At 42.3% G+C, this 23,618-nt stretch overlaps 1 protein-coding gene across 1 annotated transcript; it reads right to left on the bottom strand.

Annotated features, from left to right (window-relative positions):
* Positions 1–5,256: 5,256 nt before the first annotated feature.
* Positions 5,257–22,854, bottom strand: mrasa (muscle RAS oncogene homolog a). The gene is made up of 6 exons (XM_063497314.1): positions 22,702–22,854; positions 12,418–12,681; positions 11,486–11,639; positions 9,929–10,028; positions 9,507–9,586; positions 5,257–8,020 (listed from the first exon to the last, which is right to left on the bottom strand). The coding sequence occupies exons 2-6, from the start codon at positions 12,608–12,610 to the stop codon at positions 7,921–7,923; spliced, it is 627 nt and encodes a 208-aa protein (XP_063353384.1). The 5' UTR covers positions 12,611–12,681; positions 22,702–22,854; the 3' UTR covers positions 5,257–7,920.
* Positions 22,855–23,618: the final 764 nt, after the last annotated feature.

Here is a 23,618-nt window from a genome sequence, read left to right as displayed (position 1 = left end):
ATCATTTCTCACAATATTCTCTTGAACCAATTAGCTGCCATTGGTATTAGTCATACCCCCCTTGCCTGGTTCACCTCATATCTCTCAGACCGCACTCAGTTTATCCAGTTTAACTCCCATTCTTCAAGTCCCATCCTGTTTCTGCTGGTGTGCCCCAGGGTTCGGTATTAGGGCCTCTTTTATTCATTATTTACATGCTCCCTCTTGGTCATATATTCCGAAAATGTAATATAAATTTTCACTGTTATGCCGATGACACCCAGCTCTACATTTCTTCTAAACCCAGTTTATCCCTCCCACCTACCTCCCTCTCAAACTGTCTTATTGAGATTAGATCCTGGTTCTCCTCCAATTTTCTCAAACTCAACAGTAATAAAACTGAAGTTTTACTTGTTGGTACACCATCTATCTTAACCAAATCCCACAGTTTTTCCATTAACATTGAAAATTCTCCTACCCTTCCCTCCCCTCAGGTTAAGAGTTTGGGTGTCATACTTGATAATACTCTTTCATTCCAGTCTCACATTAATTACATAACCCAGTCTGTTTACTTCCACTTACGTAATACTAACCGACTCCGTCCCTTCCTTACTCCCCATGCTGCTGCCATCCTTGTCCATAGTCTTATTACGTCCTGTATTGATTACTGCAATTCCCTCCTATTTGGTCTTCCTAAAAGGTCCCTTCATAAACTCCAACTTCTTCAAAACTCCGCAGCTCGGGTCATAACCCGTACTCCGTTAAGAGCTCATATTACCCCAGTTCTTCAGCAGCTTCACTGGTTGCCCATAGAAGCCAGGATAAATTTTAAAATCTTACTTCTCACATACAAGTGAATCCATAAATCTGCTCCTTCATATTTGTGTGACCTGCTCCATATCACTACTGTTTCCCGCCCTCTCAGATCCTCATCTGCTATTCATCTTACTGTTCCGTCCTCACGCCTTATTACTATGGGGAACAGAGCTTTCAGTCGCTCTGCTCCCCGGCTCTGGAACTCTCTTCCTCCAGCCATAAGAAATATTGACTCCCTTTCCGTATTTAAGACACAGCTCAAAACACATCTGTTTAAACTTGTTTATTCGCTTTAATGCTGATTTTATCTGTTGTCAAGCTCTGTTTTGCAATTTTAACTTATTTTATGTATTTTATGACTACTGTTCCTTTTATTAATTTTGTTCTTTGTAAGGTGACCTTGGGTTTCTGAAAGGCACCCTCAAATAAAATGCATTATTATTATTATTATTATTATTATTATTATTATTATTACACTACAGCTCCCTGTTACCTTGAATTGGAGTAATAGAAGAAAATGGATGCATATATTTTGACGTATGCAATAACAACGTTTTATTGAATAACAATCTTGAAATTCTAGATATTAAAATCCTACAATCAAAAATGAGCCCAATAGTTAGTTTAGAGCTTAGTGATCGAGCCTTACATAATAACTTGGTGGGAGAACTCAGTGCTGCTGGAGCAAATATGCTCCTCACAGAAGGTGCTGGGGTTGAAATCTCCGAGTCGCCATGCTGCCGCTTACAGTCTGTAGTTGCTAGGCTTCAGGCTTTACTGGAGTGATTTTTCTAGTCATTCATACTTCACCCAAGTGCTGAATATTTTCTCAGACAGCTTCACCCTCCATACAGCTGCACCACAGCGGGGCGTCTGGGTGCACCTTCGTGAAGGCGAGAAAGGGGATCTTTATCAGTGATTCTGCTGCATATTCAGCCCAGCTGTGAAACTTGAATAGTTCTGAAAGTTGAATCTTTTACTCCAGGTAAGTCCAGGTTTGTCAGCCTCTGCTGAGGTTTGCATGGAGCGGGGGTCAGAACTACGTCCAAGTGTTTTTTTTCCTTTGATCAAATTACATTTTTGGATATAAACACACTCCTTAAACTGATCTTTGAATCCACAAGATGTTCTTATGTAAATCTTTTCACTGCCTGGGAAACACATAATGTTTGAATTGACATTTTTCCCCAAATTCCTGTCTATTTTCCCTTTTCCACCAAGCGTAATGGATGCTTTTCTTCATATTTCCCAGTTCCTGCCCTTTCTCTGGCACCCTTTCTGTGTTCCTTAGTCCTCTCCAAATGCTTCCTGTCATCACTGCCAACATTACATCTCAAAAGAGATGAAATAAAAACCAAGGAAGGTCCCCGAGGAAATGTGTAAGCTCACTCATTCTGATATTTATCTACATTTCTTCTTTTGTTCATTTGCCTGCATCGACCTTGAATCTTCTCCCCACACCCTTTATTTCTGCTTTTTTCCACCTTAATGCCACCCTCTGAGACTTCTTCACCTCTCTGCCTCTGTAACTCCACCTCAACCGAAAATTACTGCAATCCGTCCCTTAGAGTTTCCCGTTACATCTGCCATTTGAAATTGTGAGGCACAGTGCAATCATTCTAATCAAGCTGTTGTTAGATGCCACGTGGTGAGAGTTAAACATAAAGGAGCAAAGTGAAAAGCCCAATTTTCTTGATGTCAAAGCTGCTGTGGTAATCTTTTCTGCACCTTTGACACAGAGCAAAGCTTTAGCACACAAACCTTTGAGTGAATAGCTGCTGAATCTGGCTTTCACTTCAGTCGTGCCGCATATGTTTACTCACTTAAAGGCCGCTCTTTACAGCACATCTTCCTCTTTTTTACATTTCAAATGCATGGTTTTCACTTGGAGCTTCTCTCTCCTTGAAAACACCTTAGCATCAGTATACCCTCAATCCATTTAAGAATGCACGCACTTTAGCACAGAGGCACAGCCTACTTCCATGTCCTTAAAATTCTACAAAACCAAGAAGGAGATCCTTTGAAATGCTACTGAAAGGAAGGCCAGCTTCATTGTAACAATCAATGAGCGTACCATTGCACTTAGTGATGAGGTTCTGCTCCTCAAAATGCAGCTCAAGTAAATTCAGCTGAAAGAAGCTTGCAGAGGATGATGGGAGAGTGCAATTAAGCCAGCCGAGCAGGTGTCAGTGGGTTCACTGGTGGAAACGGACACTGAATAGATATGTCTGATATCTAATCAGCCAGTAACGTGGCGGTGGCTCGGTGCATTTAGCCATGTAGATACAGTCGAAACAACCTGCTGAGGTTCAAACTGAGCATCAGAATGAGGAAGAAAGACGATTTAAGTGACTTTGAGCGTGGTGTGCTGGCTGTTACCAGAAGGACTGGTCTCTAGTCCCTACAGAGAACAGGAAAATATCCAGACTGGCGACCTGCCCTGGTTGTACCCTGCCTCTCACCTTATGACAACTGGGACACAAAATTCAAAATAACAAAAATTAATTAATCTTCATGATATTTTTTCTCATATTTTTGAAGAAAAAAAACATGACAGGAATTTTACAGTCTGTTGCACTCAACGATGAGGTTCTAACAATCAAAATATCCACTGAGCTGCAGTTCACTGAAAACATCTGCTGATGCTGGAGGAGAATGAACAAACTGCTTCAAGCTGACAGGAGCTGACAGGAAATAAACACTCATCACAACTGTGACGGCCAGTGGGCTGGCCTTGTGTTTTGCTTTTTCTTTTACCTGTTTCTTGCAGGTAGGTGGAGCTGACCCAATTATAGATGCAGCACACCTGAGAAGGCCAGTCCCAGTGCATATAAAGACACCTTGACTGAACCAGCTGAGTCGCTCTGGCTCTTGCTCTCTCTGTCTGGCACCCATCATGTTCATTTGGAAGTTTCAGTTATGGCTGTTATGTCCTTTAAATTGTGTTTAAGTTGCTTTACCTTATTTTCATTAAATATGTCTTACAGCCTTTAAAAGCCTGTGTGTGGTCTCCCACTTGTTGTCATTTCCTATGAGCTGGGTTGTGACACAACCAAGGTATGCAGAGAATCCCTGAATGGTCGGTACGTCCAACCTAAAAGCACATGGGTTACAGACCAGTGCAGGCTGGTGGTGGCTCTATAATGGTGTCGGCATGTTTATTTGGCACATTTTGGTCCTCTTGTTACCAAATAAGCTGTTGTTGCTGACCATGTCCATCCCTTTAGGGCCACAGTGCACCAATCATCTGATGGCTCATTCAGGATAACATGGCACCAAGCTCAAATCATCTTAGACTGGTTTCTTGAACAAAACAGCTGACTTTACTCAAACGGCCTTCAGTCAGCAGATCCCTGCAGAGGACCTTTGGGATGTGGTGGAACGGGAGATTCTCATCAGCTGGCAAATCTGCAGCAGCCGTGTGACGCCGTCACGTCAATGTGAAGCGAATATCTGAGGAATGTTTCCAGCAGCTTGTTGGTTCTGAAGGCAAAACCCAGCATTCACAGGCTGTACCTAATAAAGTGTCTGGTGTGCATCTGAATGCACAGATTGCTCTAATGAAAAGTAGGACATGCTGTAAAGACCCCAGAGTCCCTGAACAGTGCTACGGTAACATGAGGCTCTGTTTGCTCCTGCCTCAAAAAAAAAAAAAAAATCACTCCTGGTTAATGTTTTCAGGCTGCTGTGCCTCAATTTGGTATTTTTCTATTTCCATATAAATGACTTACTTCTGAGTTTCCACACTTTACTCAAAGACCTTGAGATTTTTGCCATTTTAATTCTGAATTTGTCCATTTTTTTTGGTGGGGGGCGGGTCCTTGAAGCAGTCTCTTATGGGTTTGCTCACAGTGCAAATGTGTGCTTGGCAAAGCGTTTGGTACCACTGTAGCGACAGTGAAGTACTGACCCCCAGTGGTGAGACCCTCAAATTGCACCAAGAGTTGAAGATTCATTTTAAATCAAAGCAGAATGTGGTTCATTTTTCTCATTTATTCATGTAAGTGTGCAAAAACACTTTGAGTTTAGAGTGTTATTGAAGCAGAAACAATATTTTAGTTAACGCAAAGACGACCTTTTGTGCTTCATGTTCAGATCATTTAATGTTGGGGACACGACTCACTGCTCATCCACCTGGACTCACACTGAGCACCCTCTTCCCAGTTCACCTGTGCAGGAACAGGACTATGAATGATTTACATGCAGGACTTGCTCTGTGTGCCAACCGGGGTTTTTTGCCAATGAGGCAAAAGTGAAGCTTTCAGCATTCTCACAGTTGAAGTCGATGGAGTGTGACATCTCTGAAGATTAATGAGGGGCGCTTCTGCTGAGCGAGCAAGACGACAGGAAACACGAGCAGCCAGTGAACGCCACTCTGATCACATGATCAGGAGAGTACTGCATATTCTACAGATCCACCCCAACCACCCAAAAAGTGTCTAAAAAGAGAAATCACAATCCTGTTATTTAATTTTTTTATTGAAATATAATCGACCCCTGAGGCTAGAGAAGAAGGCCACAGATTGTGCCTCGTCTAGCTCCTCAGTCTGACACAGCCAGTTAGAACACAACAGACCTGCCAAAAAACACGTTACACAACTTGTGAAAACTCCTTTTTTTGTAAACCAAATGTAAAAGTTTCCACCTTCATTCACTTACAAAGTTTCAGGATGTATAAAACTGAAATCAGTTACATAATTTAAACAGAAGCTCTTCATTTACTCACGATCGCCCTTTCAGGATTAATCAGCGATTTTGATCAACCCGCGAAAGGCAGCAATCACTAAATGTTTCTGGACACAAAACAGATACCAGCAGGTAGTTTGCTTAGTTTAGCACAAGCCTCACCAGGAATTGGAAAATTTCTTGGACCCAGTAAAGCAGAGGTCCTTATGCCTTTTCAGCTCAGGACCAAACAGGTTTTTCATCTTGGTCCAAAATATGAGACCCAAATGTGAAGAATCTCCAAGATAAACAAAAACAAAAAACAGTGGGGAGCTTTTTTTTGTCCAGGTCTGGGACACACTGAGGTAACAGACAGTAATAAATTATTTAATTCCTTATAAAACACACAAGATTCATATCGATTCATATCAATAATACAAAATGGTATCAAACACACATGATGCAACATTTTCAAACACATTCGGTTATTTCTTCTTTTTTCCTGGAGTCTGTTGCTTCTGTAATAGCTGGAGTCCTTTTCTGGAAACTCTGAAGCGTCCCTTGAACAGTAAATGTCGATCAGTACTGTCAATGTTGTATTCCTCCTTTCGCAGAGGTCGATTCCCACTTCCACGTTCAGGTGAATTTGTCATTTAATAAATGATTTTTCACAGGCAGCCTTCTTAAATTCAAAACTGAATACCGCAGAACATTTTTTAAATACCTTTTGAATGTTTTTAGTCCCATCCTAGTTTTACTCTGTTACAATCACCACGGAGGCAACAGGCACACAGCGTTACAACACCTATCAGCTCGCTTCGTTTTCCCCATTTTTACATTCAGACGTTGTTACCGTGCTCCTCGTTTCGATTACCGATTCAGAAAGAAAACGACATGCCAATAGGAAAGTGAGAAATCGTATTAAAAGTGCAAAAAAAGAAAAAAGATGCACTCCTTCCTTCAAGAGTCCGTATTCATCCAGAGAGCAAAGTGTCAGCTGAAACTTTAGTGCGTTAACAGTACGAGCCATTTCGTAGATTATTAAACTGTACATTCCTATCCACCCCACGACCACGAGCACCGATTCACTGAGCGTGTTGTTGCTTCTAGTGTGCAGTTTCCCTACACCTAACCGTGGTTTGTGGCTAAGCTAACATGGCTTTCAGCCCTGGGAGCGCCGTGCCGCCGACACATTCCCAGGTTACCGTTTCTACCCCCCACACAGATTTATCTTATGACGTAGTCCTGAATTCAGCGGTGCAGTCTGAACAGCCTCTAGACTGAAATAAAGTGACATCACATGGTTTTGGTTAGTGGCCAGTGCAAATCACGAAGCTCTCGTTATCCCTTATTCTATTTCATTAAGACTTTCCTGGAGATCTTCTGTGAAACAGCACTGAATTTGTTTACATTGCCACAGTTTGTTTTTTAATATCAAATATAATTATATTTTTCTGTAATATTTTAGCTATAAAAACATGGGAGGAAAAGAAAAGTATCAGGACAGCTGATCGTACAGTACTTAACAGATTGCACTCGTTACCGACGACGACGACTGAAGAGGCAACCGAACCAACCGTCAAACACTTAGAGACAAAGTGGCTCCTGGTGCCGTCTGTTTACACGTGAGAAACTAGTCCCGCGTAAGAGTGTAAACAAGGCCTTTAACAGATCAGTGTCGTCATGCCAACCGGGCCCATTATTCTCCTTTAACAATAATCAAACACTTGCTGATCTGCTCGTAGCATTCACTGACAGATATGACACGTTTCTTTCACTTGCCCTCTCGCCGCCCTCCAAACTGACATTTCCAAACCACATGACCACAATGTTCACGCTCACTATACTCACTGGGCTCACCGTCCACTTATCGACGACACTGCACAACATCTACTGTCACCACTCTCGGCTTCGTCCGCTCTGCAGAAAGAGAACAGAGATCCAAAGCCGGCCTATCCGGGATACGTCGGAGCTTTTCCCACCGGAATTGAAGGTGCGTGGGGACAGACTGCTGGGAGTCAAAACCACAAACACCGCTGCTTTTCCTTCCCTTGCTCAAGAGGACAAAAGGTTCCAAGTCCAAGGTGATTCTGACCTCTGTCTTTCCCGGACAGTTTGTCGTCTTGTGCCACATTTCATAGTAAATTCATAAATTAGAGAACTATGTATTTCAGGGACGAGTACAGATGGGGAGAGGTTCTCAAAGAAAGAAGAAAAACCTTTGAAAAGGACCATATAGTGAGGGGGGCAGGCGTAGCACTCAGTCCACGGCATCGTGAAGGGCCGAGTCCAACATTTCATCCTACTGGATCCATCGAGTCATTCCTCAACCAACCCCCAGTCCCTTTTGTGCTCCAGTAGTTTGACCACTGCTGGGGACTTCCCTGACATCCAAAGGTTTGTTGGTGTGCGTGTGTGTGTGCGCGCGTGTGTGATAGATGATGGAGATGACGAGCTTGGTCACAATATGGCGCAGTGGAACCTGTGGGAGGCCGTGGAACGCTCCGCCCTCCACTTCATCTTCTTTTTCTTCTTCTGGTTTCTCTCTGGGACCTGTTGTCTGCAGGCAGCAAAAAAGAAGAAGAAAAGGCATAAACCCTCTTTTTTAATCATTTGAAAGCAAAACTTTAACTTTGTACTTTATAATTATCTCATATAAATGATCATTTTTCTCCAGCTCAGGAAAATCGTCATTTTAATCTCCAAATTTTACCCACAAGGTCAGTTTTACTTTTGATTTCCATTTCTGACGCTGAGTAGTGGGAATCAAATTTAAAAACTACTTCTTTATCGTTAAAACAGCAGATAATGCAATGATCACCCTGAACTAGTACATTACGCCCCTTTAACAAAACTCTTTTTATTTTATAACCTTTGCACTGTTTTTACTGAGCTCCAGGTTTGTGTGTCTAATGTTTTCCTGTTCTCATGTCTCCAGACAGAGCTGAGTCCACTGCTATAAAAGAACCCATAAATCAATGCACTGGCTCTTGCTGATTACGTTTAGCATTTCATGAGTGCTCAGGGCAGATCATTCAATCTTCTGTGAACCTCCCTGGCGACTGGAAGTCTAAAGTATGACCACAGGAGGGCAGTGTTGATTCATCGAGCTCCAAGTGCGTTGCAAAGGAAGAGTTTTCTCATGAGTCAGCTACAAGCTGGCAAACGCACAATAAGAGCTTTCCACAAGTCTAGTAATCTTTTTTTTTTTTTTAATAAAGTGTGAGAGAACGCACTGATCTACGGCTGTGTAACGAGCACGAAGCCCCGACACCACGAGAGGGATTACTTGTCGCCCTTCGGAGTGTTCGCCCAGACTTATAAACAGGATGTGACCACATAGAAAACATAAACCAAATTCTTCTGAAATTACACGGGTCAAGACAGGAAGTGGCTTTGGTCTTGTTTCCCCCCCTTTTTTTTCATCCTTCCTAAAAACACTTTCACAGTCCAGCGTTGCGCTGCGTTGCATCACTTTAGCTTTATGGCCAGTTGATGCATTTTTACTGTTGCTTGATATGAGATTTCAGCTGCTCCAGAGTTTGAGGTTTTCTTTGCCATGCTGTTTGTTATAGGTGACTGCAGATCGACCCAGACTCCTTTAATTAAAGCTGCATAGTCATGTTTGCACATTGTGTTTTGGTATCGTCTTGCAGAAAAAAGGAACGCCTCTTTGATCCAAAACCCTTTTACCAAGTTTATAATTAACAGCACCGTCACAGATGTGCAGATTAGTCATGGCATTCAAACTAATACAATCTCACACACGCCTTTAGGACAGAGCGCTGTTGTCGGGAGGATTTTGTAAAAGAATCTGAAATTCGTGTCTTGTAAAACAAACCTCACTTCATCTTTAATGAGACGGGAACAGGTCTGCGTTTCTTTGCAGTTTTAACCTGCACTCACAGTCGGTACCATGATTTCTGTAGTCTGTTCCATCTGTTTTAATGAAGTGCTGCCTTACACACAGTGGTGACCCGTCTTTACATAAAGTGCATCCCTATCCCAACATATTTATTTCAAAGATCTGAAGGTCATCAGGTTACCTTATAACACGAACCAGTTCATGAAAGGCTTTGTCCACATTCATTGGGGGGTCCTTGGCACTGGTTTCAATATAAGTTATCTGAGGAAACAAATATGAAACATGAGCAGCTCAGTCAGGTGTTTAAGTTTACAGTAATGTACAGTTTAAGTCTGTGATGGTTCTGAAAGACCAATAATGATTAAGTATTAATCACATTCAGAACTGTTGCCTGTCTAAACACAAGCTGAGAAATAGCAGCTTGCAGGCCTACAAATGCCATTTGCTCGTTTCCTTGAACGCTGGTCCGTACACTGCCTGTGTTTATTACAGACTAACATGAAAACACTGAAACGTAAAGCTTTGCATAATTCAAAAACCCTGATGCTGTTTGTAGGCGGTAATCAGTCATCAGGGACACGTGCTTAAGGAAAGACTACTTACATTATGCTTTGCAGCCATCTCCTGCCCCTGGTCAGTTGTGACTTTTCTTAGGTGGACCAAGTCCACTTTGTTTGCGACCAGCACCATGGGGAAGGCCTCCCTGAGACGATAAGGACACAGAGTCGAGATGCAATGCATCGCTGTATTACTGAATATTTTATCGATGCGTACAGATGTTTCAAACAGCCTTGAATGCTTAGTCATAGGAGGATATGACTAATTCTTGCTTGCATTTGAAATGCTAACACAAAAAACAGGCCATGTTTAATTTGGGATAAATCAGCTGCTGTTGAGCGCCACCAAATATTGACAGACTCCAACTCGTTCAGTTCCGTTTTTTGTTTTTTTTTTCCATTTCCTGCGTGTGACTCAGTTTTATTTGTCAGTCACAGCCGAGAACTGACGGCGACAGATTTCAGCTTTGGAAATAACTGATGTTCTGTCGGTGTGAGCAAGAGCGAGGAAAGGAGGAGACCTTCATCTTCAACCGCCCTTAAATCACATGATAACCATACCCCTCAGCGCGGCCCGAGTCAGCGAGGGCAAAGTTTGGTCTTTAATGAATATGATGAACTACTTCCTCTTTTTCATTTGCTATATTTAACAGAGTGGTTCACACAGACTTTCAGTTGAAATTTTGGTGCTTTCCGAGACTGCTCGTATAGCTTTTGCAAACAAACCTTTTGAACTGCGTACCCTTTGTGTTAATAAGGGCACACTAGGACAGAGACGAAGACTCTCTGTAAGATAATGTGTGCCTTAAATGGAAAGGGGAACCTAATCTGATGCTACATATGACATCTGAGGCAGAATTTACTTCACAACATTTCAGTTCTTTGTCTCTGTTTGGACCCAACATGACACCGACAGCCCTGACTGCACATTTATGACACCGTCTGACACAGATCTGACGGTGTAATGAGACATTTATACTGAATGAGATTAACAGTATAAATAAAAGGTTCAATAAAATAAACTACATACAACTTGCCTCCAACTTTCACACAGTGCAATGAACGTTCGTGGCACCAGTGGTTTCAAGCGTTTCTCATGATTAAATACCTTCTCAGGTTGCTTGGCACCATGTTAGCAGTAACCGTCCTCTGAGGACTTCTGAAACCCCCCAGTCCAGCCAAAGCCAAGAAACAGGTTCAGTCACCACCACGCTAAAAAGTGATTCTCTCCACCCAAAAAATACTATCCTCTGTGCTTTCATGTAAGACACTGTAAAAAATGCCCACACTTTTCCAAGTGTGTTGGAAAAGTGTGGGCATTTTAAACTTGAAAAAGTTTAAACTGCCTATGTATGGATAAACAAATGCCTATAATGCACTGATACAGTAAGCGCACCATGCATTCATTTCTTTCTATCCATATGTATAATGTTCAGCTGATAAGGCTCACTGTTATGACATAGTCAGCTAGTTATTAAAGCCATGTTTTAATAACTAGCTGCAAAACTTGCTCCAAGATAAACAAAGGAAAGAGGGGCTGCAAAAGACTTTGCAAGAAAATTTTATTTTGTTGTCCAAGTGTGTTTATTTTTACTGGTCCTACCTGTCTTTGACCCGTAGTATGAGTTGATGGAATCGGTCAACGTGTTCAAAGCTGGCCTTGTCCGTCACCGAGAAGACGATCAGGAAGCCGTCTCCCGTCCTCATGTACTGCTCCCTCATTGCACTGAACTCCTCCTGACCGGCCGTGTCCAGTACTGTGTCCATGTCGGGACAAATGCATTAATACACTGAGAAGGGTCTCAGGGCTCTTCACTTAAATCACACAAGTACACTAAATACTCCCTGAGCTTCATCTGATGCAAGGATCGCACTTTGAACATGCATATGTTCATTAAGAATACATCAGACTAAAACAAAACTGATCCACACACAAACATCAGTAGTATTTAAAATGTGATTTTTATCAGAGCCACTGTGGACGTCCTGTCACTACAACATGTGAGTTTTAGTTTCACGACCCCCCCACCAGCACAATCGCTGCACACTGGGAGAAAGACATTTGTACATCTAAAGGAGTCTGTGGGCCACTGTCCTTATCTTGAGTGCCACTTTCATGGCTTAGCTACACGCTTGCGTAACAGTCGTATCACAAAGTGACATTTTCTCTTTGCAAAGGTCAGAAGTTCGCTTAGTTCATAAAAGACTGAACATATTCAATGATAGAAAAATTTAGAAATGATATGTTTTCAGGTATTTTTGCATGCTTTATAATTACTCAATTTATATTTAAAGGGAAAGGATAAAATTATGGAATTGTACACAGTTTCTCTCACATGGAAAAACCACAGCTGATGTTTTATATAAAGCTCAGTGTAGACAGCTGCCACAGGATTGTAATTACAGGCAAAAGAAGAACAATAACAAATGTTAACTTGTGGCACGATGATGGATGTGTTGTGCTGACTGAAACAAAAGGAGGAAAAAATAAGAAGCATAGAAGATTTACAAGCTGTCTGGTTCTTTGGAACTCACCGTCCAGTATGGCCCACTGTCCGTCTATTTCTGTGTGTTTAAGATACGAGTCCTCAATCGTGGGGTCGTAGTCTGGCACGAAGATCTTCTGGAAAAACTGGATGGTGAGGGCACTCTTCCCGACACCCCCATCCCCCACCACCACCAGCTTGTACGTTGGCAGGTTGTCACTTGGCACGGCGCTGGTTGCCATGGCTACCCTCTACAGTGGCAGTAAAGGTGGGAAGTAGGATAGCAGGTGGCTGACGAGACGCACCTGGCTGGCTGAAATGCAGAACCAAGTGAGGGAGACGAGGGATTGACAACAAAGGGAGGGAGGGAGGGAGAGAGAACAAGCCAGAGATGTGTTAAGATTTTTATTTTTTTCCCCCCCAGGCTGGTTTTACATCACCATGGAGACCGAGCACAGCCAGGAGATGTAGATCAAAGCAGAAAGAGGAAAAACAAAGATGGGAAAACTAGAGCAAGAGAGGCCAAAAGGCAGAGTTCAGCTCGGCTCACGCTGGATTATTTTCATAGCTGAGTAACAGTGAGTTCGTCCCAGAGCTGCACCCACCAGAGAAACAAGCTCAGCGGCATGTGCTCACGGGCTGAAAGCCCGAAGCAGCGACAACACAAGGTGGAGTTACACATCAGTGGGTTCCAGCTAGGGCTGGGTATCGTCGCCGATTTTTATAATTGGTTCAATTCTGATTCACAAGCTCCCGATTCAATTTTGACTCAAATGATCAGAATTATAATAATATTTCTGTCTCAGTACATATCTATATTTTTATATCCATGTATAGAAACAAAGCTGACACGTGTGAGGTGTGAGCATCACAGCAGATGACTTTGTGTCAAAGTAACCAAGGATAAAAACATGAAGGCGATTTTCCTGGCCTGGCTTTTTATAGCAGATAACTATATTAAAATATTCTGCAGTAGTTAAAAAAAACTGAAGAAAACCATGAATCAACATACGAACATTGAGTCACTTAAGCAGCATCAGCTCTCTCTCTCTCTCTACCTCTCCACACAATCATCACAACATAGGCGAGTGCTTCCTTTGCAAGCAGCTAAAACCGCGACACAGGAAAATCCCTGCCAAGCAAAATACTTCGGTTTCAAATTAAGAGCTTTCCTCTAAAATACAAAAAAGAAAATGCTGTCATTCTGCTGCTGCGTGAAACAGACGACCATTAGAGTGTGCATATGGCATCTTTGTAAGCTGGCACATTTTAAATCTAAGTGGGAAGCGTTCCTGCATGTGGTTCACAAGTCAAAACTAAATGAATGACGACAACAAAACCACAGAAATATGACGGCTCAAACACAGATGTACAGCTGGAGCTTGTAATTACTTTTTAAGAACAAAAATAAACTTCAACATTAAGGGGTTAAACTGAAGCTTTCTGTGGGAGAGGCGTCAGTGCTCAGTATATCAAATCATTCAGAGGCATTCTGCACTTAAACCACAGGAGAACAGCCTGTTTGCTACTCAGACGGTCGTAAATATAATATAAGATTATGTGGTTCGAATCAGGCATCGCCTTGTTGCTGGAGCTTTAATATCCACCGTGCTATCTCAGTCTGTCGTGGCAGAAAGTTCAGACCACAGCTGTCCTCGAAGCTTCCAAATCTACAAAGAATGAGTCACGAGAGGAGAGCGGGAAAGGGGGTGAGAGAAATCGGAAACAGGAGTGAGGCGGAGGAAGCCGGGCCATACGAGGACAAAGTTGACAGAAATGTTGTAGTGTGGTGTTGAGCCGCTGCACAGAGAGCCGCTTTAGTTCGCTTCCTGTTTTTGGATCGTTTTTGATGCGTGACACTGACTGCTCTTAACTCCAGGCATACAATTAAAACAGATTTTTAAAAATAATCTGAGCAGACAAATAATCGCACCACACTTCCTTCATGGAATTAGATCTGCACAGGCTGGAACCAACTTTGCCTCACCATTCACAACACCCAAATTACAGCCACAGTCAGCCCAGACATTGCCAACCTTCAGTCCAACCCAGAGCCATCGTAAGCTTGGAGATGTGTGTGATAAATCTGGGGTGACCAGAAACAAGTCGATCAGAGGGACCGCTTGGGTCGAGCAGTTTGAGGACAAAGTTAGAGGAGGAAAAGATGAAGACCACAGAGAAGTTTCATGGATGTAATGAAGGAGGACATGCACAGGGTTGGTGTGACAGAGGCAGATGCTCAGGACGGGTGAGCTTTAATAAATCTGCATTGCATTTTCCTCTACGTGCCCTTCCTAATGCAACCCTCCCATTTACCTGTGCTTGGAACCATTACTAGGAGTGACCAACACCCATGAGACCGGGTTTGTGTGTCATCCCCTCCCAAACCTAGAATCTTTCACATGTCAGACAAATAACCACCACACCATGGAGCCCCAGAATTTCATCACAGGCTCTGCAGGTCGCTCTTCCAACTGCTGGTTATAAAGAAAAAGCATCTGCAATCTTTTAAGAGTGTGCATGAAGATAACCTGCCTGGGATTCATGTCAGGAAGAGGCCTTTCTGTCCAGAAAGAGCATTGGGGTAAATCTGCAGTTTGATCCTGAGGGTAAAAAGAGCAGGCCTTTTGAAACAGAACAATCAGAGAGAGTTGTTTTGCCAGTAACTGAAGCATGACGATAGAAAATCTTATTGTTCTGGATTGTTTTGCTGCCTCTGGACAGCTCTCAGTCATTGACTCAACTATTCATTTTTTATATTGGGAAGCATCTGAGGAAAATTTGAGGCCATGAGTATCAAAGCTGAAGTTGAACTCCAAGTAGACCTTGAAACAGGCTAATGATCCTAAGCACGCTGGCAAATCCACACTGGAATGGCTCAAAAGCAAAAAAAGACCCAGATATGAATCTCATTAGAATGTTGAAACATAAGGCACGTGCAGGAAAATCCCCACACAGCTTCAAACTTAAAGGATTTTTCCACAGGGGGGAAAAAAAAAAAAAAAAAAAAAAAAAGTGTCTGCTGATGTTATAAAAGCTGATTTGATGATACCAGCACTGCTAATCTGTAGATACCGAATTTTATTCATTTATTTTTTTTAAATGAACAATTTTAAATGGGATGTACCTTTTTAAAAAATAAATAAATAAATAAAATATTATTATGCTTTTTGGAGGAGTTTGGGGGCGTGAGCTTTCCTCAACATAAATAAAAGAAATTATCTAAATGGTTCTTATTATTTTGATATCATTCCAGACTCTCTCTTTGGCTAGAAATGAAACAGCTCCAATGTTCATAAAGAGAAATTTGCTCCAAGGTCATTTTATTGGTAACATTAAGTATATGAAATTTTATTGCAAAGACATTAAAACATGCACCCAAAGTCATCCAAATACATATAACACATAAAATTAAAACCAGACTTTCACATTACAACGAAACCTGCAGATTTACAGTTTTAATTAAACTGCAGCAAGAGATAAAAGCATAAAAAAAGAGAAACACATTCACCCACTAGCATCAACACTCCTACCACCCACACACCCATTCCTCCTCCATCGTGCAGGAAACAGCTGTCAGCTGGCTAAAGTCCATCCTTTCCTGCCCAGCACAATGGAGGGAAGGAAGATGTTTCCTTCCTTTGCAAAGCCAAGCCAGCCGAGCCAGGTTAAGCAAAAAATTTCTGAGTCAAATTCCTGATGTTAAAAAAAAAAAAAAAAAAACAACTCTTTAGTCGTTTAGATGTCTGGCTGGCTGTCAAAGCCACAAAATAGGTGTCTATTCCACTTTAAAAGCCATCTATGACTGAAGAAAAACAAATAACCTCATGAAGCACTCTGAAACCACAGCACACACTACAGCTGTGGTTTTTACACCAGTCATACATTTGGTGTTGTCGATGAAGCCATCTCACATCTAAACCCTATCAGGTTCATCGGGACTTCACTCTTAGACTATTTGGTGGCATCTCCCTACAACCGCATCTGTGTCTGAGAAAAACAGAATGACAGGTGACAACAGAAACCACACAGAAGACTCTGTTTATTATAAACTAGCCAAACCACTTAACCCCAGCACAAAAGAGACAATTAACCCTTAACCTTCGCCTGACCTTTGGACAGTAACATGCATCGAGAAAAAGAGAGTGATAACATGAGGACTAAAATGTTTGATGTGTTCAACAGAAGTGTGTTAAATTTGTACAACAAGGACAATGTGCTACAAACCACCCAAAACAGTATCTGCTGACACTTCTGAGTTATCACTTCACTTTAAACAGACTGTACTTGTGTTTTACTCAAACCTGGCATCAGCTGCAGGACAGAGATGCTAACTAGCCAACTGTAGCAAAATATAATATAATATAATATAATATAATATATGGCCAGGAAGCATTAGCATCAAAGGGGTTTTTTGTTTGTTTGTTTTTTAAATATAGGTTTGTCTCTCTGAGAGAACAACGTCATCTTCGACTGATTAACTGCTAAGTTAAGTGTTCACATGTTTTCCAATCAGCTATCCGAGGCCCTTCTACTCTCCATTCTTGTGTTCTTCTGAGCAGCTCGCTCACTGGTCGGGTTGTTGTTGCGACAGCCCTCCATCATCTACCTCCTCCCTCAAAACCAGTTTTGTCCTCAAAGCTGCAGAGCAGGAGGAGTTCAGGATGAGAGACTGTCTCAGTAAGGCAGCTGGTTTACTGCCTACTTGTATGCAGTGACAAAGAAGAAACATAAAAGTTGTGCTCAGATCACACATGCATTCCTCTGTGGGAAACCATCCCTGTTGTATTTATAACATTATGATTTTAGGGGAGGAATTATGCTAAGAAAGCAGTCATGGTTTATTATCCTAAAGAAATCCTAGAAGGCAGCGTTTAAGGTTTAACAATCCAACTAACCCAAACTCATGTCACCTTTTTTTTTTTTTCAAATACAGATGTTAATACAGAGGTGGGCAATAAAGTTTCCCACTGGGCTACATGAGAAAGTCGTTCACTCCTTTAATAGATTCTTTCAAAATAGGACACACCTTTGATTTCTCACTTGTTCTAAAAGCATTTCCTCCCACATTCATTCCAAGTTGTTAAAAGTACACCTAACTGCACGTTACAACTACAGCTTTTGACTCATGTGTATGTCCCGTTACACGAGTCCAAAAACCACAAAATTAAATCACAACAACTATGATTTCAGTAAATACCCTGTGGGACACAAACAGGAGCACTTGCTTATGTCTTCACCGAACTCGGAGGCCCCAGCTGACCATAAAATGCCGTTTTCCCCCCTCATTCCTCACACAGCCAGTAAATCTGCAGCACATCTGCTTACGCTCTGCTGGTGTGTGCATTTACACAGAAAATGGATGAAGCTGGTGTGTTTTGAGCCTCATACTCTGCCCTCGCAGAAAGTCTCCCTGGGCTCGAGACGTGGCTAGTTGCTGTTGGGAAAGGATCAAGGGATTTCCCTCTTCACGTGGGAACAAAGCAGCTCCATAACTCACAGAAGGAACACAGCAGTGCACGCCCCGGTCTGTACTGTACTGCTGATATCAACACTCATCAATCAGATGAAGTGTTAAACCATAATTCACCAAGTTAAACACGCGATTAAGTCCACACAGATTCCACTTTAATGTTTTAACTTATCCATTTTGAAAATGATTTTTTAAATTTTGCTGAAGTAGATTAAGAATAATAATTCTTTATGTTGAAACTAACTTTTTGTTGAGAAACAGGGTTGGAAAAGCAGGAAAAGCAATAATTCACCATAGAACTGCCCGCCACTGAATCCATCCACAGATAACTGTCCCCAACGGAGTGAAATCAGTGCCCGACCGATATTAACCATGTAATAATCTAATCGTATCACAGTTCATAACAGCAGATAGAGAGGCAGAGAGCGGCAGAGAATAAAGAGTGCATAAATAACTGCGCACAGCAAATGTTAGACGTTAAAGACAGAAAACTACTTATATATTTTTTTAAAAAAAAAGAATTTTTAAACCCTTAAAACTAACAGCTAATAGCTGAGAATGCCACTACCTCTAACTAGAAATTACAGTCTATAATCAGTCTGCTTAAAATAACAGCAGTGTGGATCTCACCTGTTCAATCTGGGAGAGAAGGCACTGCACAGCTCCCACCATTTATAATGTGTGACAGTCCTGCCATCTAGCTAAAAATCTAAATACACAAACCTGCTCAGGGACAAAATAATAAACATCAGGCTGCAAAAAAACTAGTGCAAACAGCCAGTGAGTCTCATGTTAACAGGGTTAATCCTCAAACAGTGAACGCTAACATTATTAAGGTAACGCCACAGTCCAAGGACAAGCATCACGCCGACTGGTTCAGGACACATCTGTGGCTCGAGCCTTTAACGGCCGAGCGAGCTGCTTGGTTGGTAAAATACACGGCGGTGTGTTACCTCACCGCCGTGTATTTTACCAACCAAGCAGCTCGAAAGCAGAACGAACAGAGCAGAAATGAAGATGAGAGAAAAGTGAAGTTAAAGCCATGTTATAGCTGGAGGAGAACAGCGATCTGAGGTCAGCTCACAGGTTACGTTCCCACCAGTGAACTGATCCCCCTGGGTGGGGGGCGAGGGGGAGGCGAGAAGAATTTAAGGGGGTGACTGCGGAATAATCACACAGCCAGTCATGTACACTGGACACTTTAAAATGTTTGTGTGAGACAGACTGGGTGGGAGTAGTTGCAGTACAGGACTTTTCTGGAAAGGGTCGTGCAAGGGGTGTGGGGATGCTGGGAAGGATATGTAGTGACTGGCACCATCCAGCCAGGAAGCACATGAGTAATGGTTTTCAAAAGACTCTGTCTCTGCCCATCAACACTAAAAACAAGCTCTGTTTCAAGCTAAAACTGGCTCAGCACCATTTCCAGAAGAACCTTTTCCAAAACGCTGGACTCGGGCAGACGCAGCAGAAGCTGCACAGAAACAGAACGTGCAGCCTCCGGGTGGAGAAAGATGCTATCCCCAACCAGAGTCTTATTGCACAGCTGAGACTGCTTCAAAGTAATGATTATTTCAGCAGCAGCAGGCTTTGATAATTACACTTCACATTCAGATGCTTTAAACTCATTCTGGCAGTCGGTGTTGTACTGTACGACTGCCTCCAACTGGAGCACATCAATCAAAGTCTCCCGCCTTCGTCGCATTTCCTCCAATAACACATTTCACGCTCAGATCTCCAACACCCCACGGCTGAGAGGACAAAGTGCGAACAGCTCGCTAAATGACTAATCACATGATTGCAGGTCACAGCCACTTAGCAGCCTCTGGTCTCAGAGCATTGTTGGTGACCCTATTTAAACATAAACTGCACAAACAGATGATGTGCAGCCTGAAAAAAATCCATAAATTTTCAACAATGTGTGTCAGTTTGATCCACAGTCAGTCACTCCCAGTACAGAAACATGCTCCTGTCATAAATCGAAGCAGCTCCGTGGCACGGCAGGTTGGTGTTACCATAACAGAGCATGCAAACTTCAGTCAGGGAGCAGCTTTAAATGTGGATGTTTGCGGTGCGTCTTTGTATTAAAAGAAAGATGAACTTTTCAAAATGCTTTAAAAAGTTTGGTTTTTTTTTTTTAATATTTGATTACACAACACTTTTAATGGTCACTACACTGCATACAGCTCATGAAATAGAAGGGCGATCTCAGAAACACATTAAATATAACGTTGTCTGTGCTTTGTGATGAAATTTGTCAATATAAAATGAGAGTATCTGTGACTATAATGTCACCACCCATTAATTAGGAAAGTCCTGTTGTGCAGCCTCACGAGTGTTTTCACCATCACCTTCTTGAGGTTTTGAAATCATGTGACAGAGCAGGGAAGTGTTTCAAATAAGACTGGGGAAGTGTGGCCCAGGTAGGAACTAAACTGGTTTGGGAAGAGTCATTACATCCCCCATTTACCAGTAATACCTTATTTGCATAGCTCACATAGTAAAAATGATGGATAATCTGCAAATAATGCAGATTACAGCCTCAACAAACTGCATAAAGTTGTGTTTTATTTTAATTGTGCAATTCTTCCGTTAAATCATGAGCATAAAGAGAACCTCGGGCTTGTTTTTACACTCGTGTAGCTCCCGTTTCTTCTATCTCAATACGACTTAAAGTGTGTGGTAATCTCTGGGCTTCAGTAGAGGTGCATCCATAAATCAGCACATCTCCAGAGGCGTGCTTTTCCTGCAAGACTCGATATTGTGAAATAATAAAACATCCACAAGCAAAAATACAGGCAAAACAAGTTACTTTCCAAAGGTTTTGTTCACTTCCAAGTACTTTTTCCATTCTTTGTCACTCAATTTTATAAATTTTTTTAAATCCACTGACATGGAGTGCCCACAAGTATTTGGACTTGTCTTTAACACACACAAACACACACTCCCTCGTTAGGAAGCTAAAAGAGGATTGTCTTTCATTTCAGGAATAAATCCTAGTTTGCTTTTTTCTGTGGAAGCTACTGTTCTGCCTGTGATGGTGATACTGTACAAGCACACCGCCTCCTCACTTTTACAGTCTCTCTCTCTCTGTGTTCTTTACAACTTGGTGGCCACACACAGAAAACAGCACTGTGTATTTTTATCCTTAGAGAGACAATGGATTGACTTGTAGCTTCTGTCTCAGATCTCCTTTAAACGGCTGCTTGGTTTGTGATAGATCAACGCATCCTAAACTTTGAATATGTTGCAGAAACACCTGAACACGCTTATTTCGAACACTGAATTTAAAGACAAAGGATCAGGCAGGAGGTGGCTGTTTGTCAGCTGATGTTATATTTATTGCATTTTTAGCATTTTCTTTGAATGGCTGCTATCTCAGCCAGGTGCTTCTTATAGAAGTCATTTGATTTTAGTTAAAAGTAAGTCAAATACAACCAACTGTTGAGCATAGTTCAACCTTCTGAATTCTGACCTCAGTGACTTTCAAACTTTATGCTGAAGAGACACCAAAAAAAACACTGCAACGACATCCATGACAATTTCGTCTCGTCGGCCGAGGGCACTTTTGAGGGCACCGCCTACGATGACTTTGTCTAGCAGTAAGCTCCGGTAGCATATAACCTGTACTTTCACACAAACACTCTCTTACTTCCTGTGGTCCACATCTTATGTTGGGTCACAGGACACAAAGTTGCTCTCAGAGAGCTCTGACTCTTTAGCTTGCATCAGTTCACTCAGCCGAGTAAATGAAACCCTCAAGCAGAAGTCTGACCTGACAGTTGTGTGTGTGTGTGTGTGTGGGTGTGTGTGTGTAGGTGATTTTGGTCTGAGTTTTCTCTACGGAGTCAAGTGACCAGCTTCATCCTCATTATGGCCTTTCATGTACTTTTTGTGCAGTTTCAATCATTTGGGAATCACTGCTGGACCTCATCAAGCATGAAGGATACCGTCTCAGTACATGAGAGACGGGGACAGAGGATAAAGGCTGTGAAGTCCCACATAAAGCTGGACACCCGGTCACTCTAGTCTGCAGCCATCTGAATGTAATTTACCTTCATGAAATGTCAGAAAACTGTTCAGAAAAAGTCAGAAAAGCATCCAGCACTGTGCCCACCATCACCACCATCATCATCCTCATGAGGAGCAGGGGGAGATGGAGAAGGAGAAAGGTTTGGCCTTTCTCTGAAGTTCTGATGAAAAGATAAAGAGGGATCTGTCTCCAGACAGCCTAATGAACTGATGATTTCACTTTGCTATTAATAGTGGTCTGTCTGTGTGTGTGTGTGTGTGTGTGTGTGTGTGTGTGTGTGTGTGTGTGTGTGTGTGTGTGTGTGTAGACTGACTGGTGCTTCTGAATGATCTCATCCTATGATTTGATGTATGAAGAATCTCTCTGTTCTCTCTGTCCAGCGGTTAAATCTGCCTCACAGCCGGACACCACTATGTGTGTGTGCGTGTGTGTGTACACAGCTGCTGGAAATAAAGAAATAGAGTAAGAGAAAAGGTAAACACTGTGTTTATGACTCTTCCCTGCTGGAAATGTCTGACACACGGAGCCAGGCCCTGCCTGAGTGTGAGGACGCCGACAGTAACCGCCCCTGAATAACGGATTTCGGCTGCTTCATCCTTTTCTTCAAGTTTGCACTGAAAAAGGAAATTCCGCAAATGTGATGCGGTGGGTCATACGCTCATTTACAGCGAGCTAATCCCCGCCGACCGCCTGCCGCGCTGTCATTACTCGAAGTAATCCTGTGGCTGTTAGCTAGGCTACAGTAAATTGTTGGCTTTCGCGTTAACGGCAGATTTCACCCGCGGGAACACCGACGCCCGCATTCACGACCTCTAGTGTCTCACACTCACCTACAACGAGCTTCCCTCTGGCGCAACGGCGACGTGTCCTCACACCGACATGTTTCTCCTCATCCTCCAGCTCGACTTCAAACCACCGCCGCCCTTTCGCCTCAGACGGGAGTGAGCTGCCCACATCTGCGAAACAATACACCGAGTAGCTAATCTTTGTATTGCAACAGCTGATGCTAAAAATAGATGCGCCCCCGAAGGGGTGGACAATGGTTTTACTGGTGAGACGCGAAAGGACTAAATGTTGTTTTTCAGTGTGATATTAAATGTGTGTTCATGCTTATTACAAAAATATAAGCCCTCTGTCTTTTCCCAGGATGTGTTTCTGGTGTTAAAATGTATACAAACCACGAGGCAGTGACGGAGTACCCCCCTTTGTTACTGAAATGGACTGTTCCCTTCTTCAGCGGAATCGTTTAAAGGGCTAGTCCTGTCAAACTGACCGTTCCTAATTTAGGGGAAGTCAAACGGTTTAATTAGAGGACTGAGTGTTGATGTTGAAGCTTGTTCGGGATTGTTGGGGGTCTAATTCGCTTATACGTCCACGTATGTGGGCCTATATAATATAATTATATAGAGTATAATATAATATAATGTATATATAAAGTATTAATAAGCATTAATCATGAAGCAAGGGTTTCAAACATAAGACCTGAGGGCCAGAATCGCACAATTCTTTGGACAATGTGAATCACGATATAATTTTTGGACATCTAATTGTATTTTCGTAAGGTTTGCAGCTTTTCCTACTCATGAAGACCTCCCCCATTCCCATTCATACTACACTAAAATAGAAATACATGACCAATGAAATGACAGAAAGTTCCCGTTTGTCACTATCTGCTGTAGAAAATTCTGATTCACAGCAGATTCACAATAACACTAACAATCTTTCTTTACATTTTACAATTTGCATT

The sequence above is a fragment of the Pelmatolapia mariae genome, linkage group LG16_19, assembly GCF_036321145.2.
Source record: "Pelmatolapia mariae isolate MD_Pm_ZW linkage group LG16_19, Pm_UMD_F_2, whole genome shotgun sequence".
In the NCBI taxonomy this organism is placed as follows: Eukaryota; Metazoa; Chordata; class Actinopteri; order Cichliformes; family Cichlidae; genus Pelmatolapia; species Pelmatolapia mariae.
The sequence above is the reverse complement of the archived record's forward strand: the minus strand, read 5'-3'. Positions and strand labels throughout refer to the sequence as shown.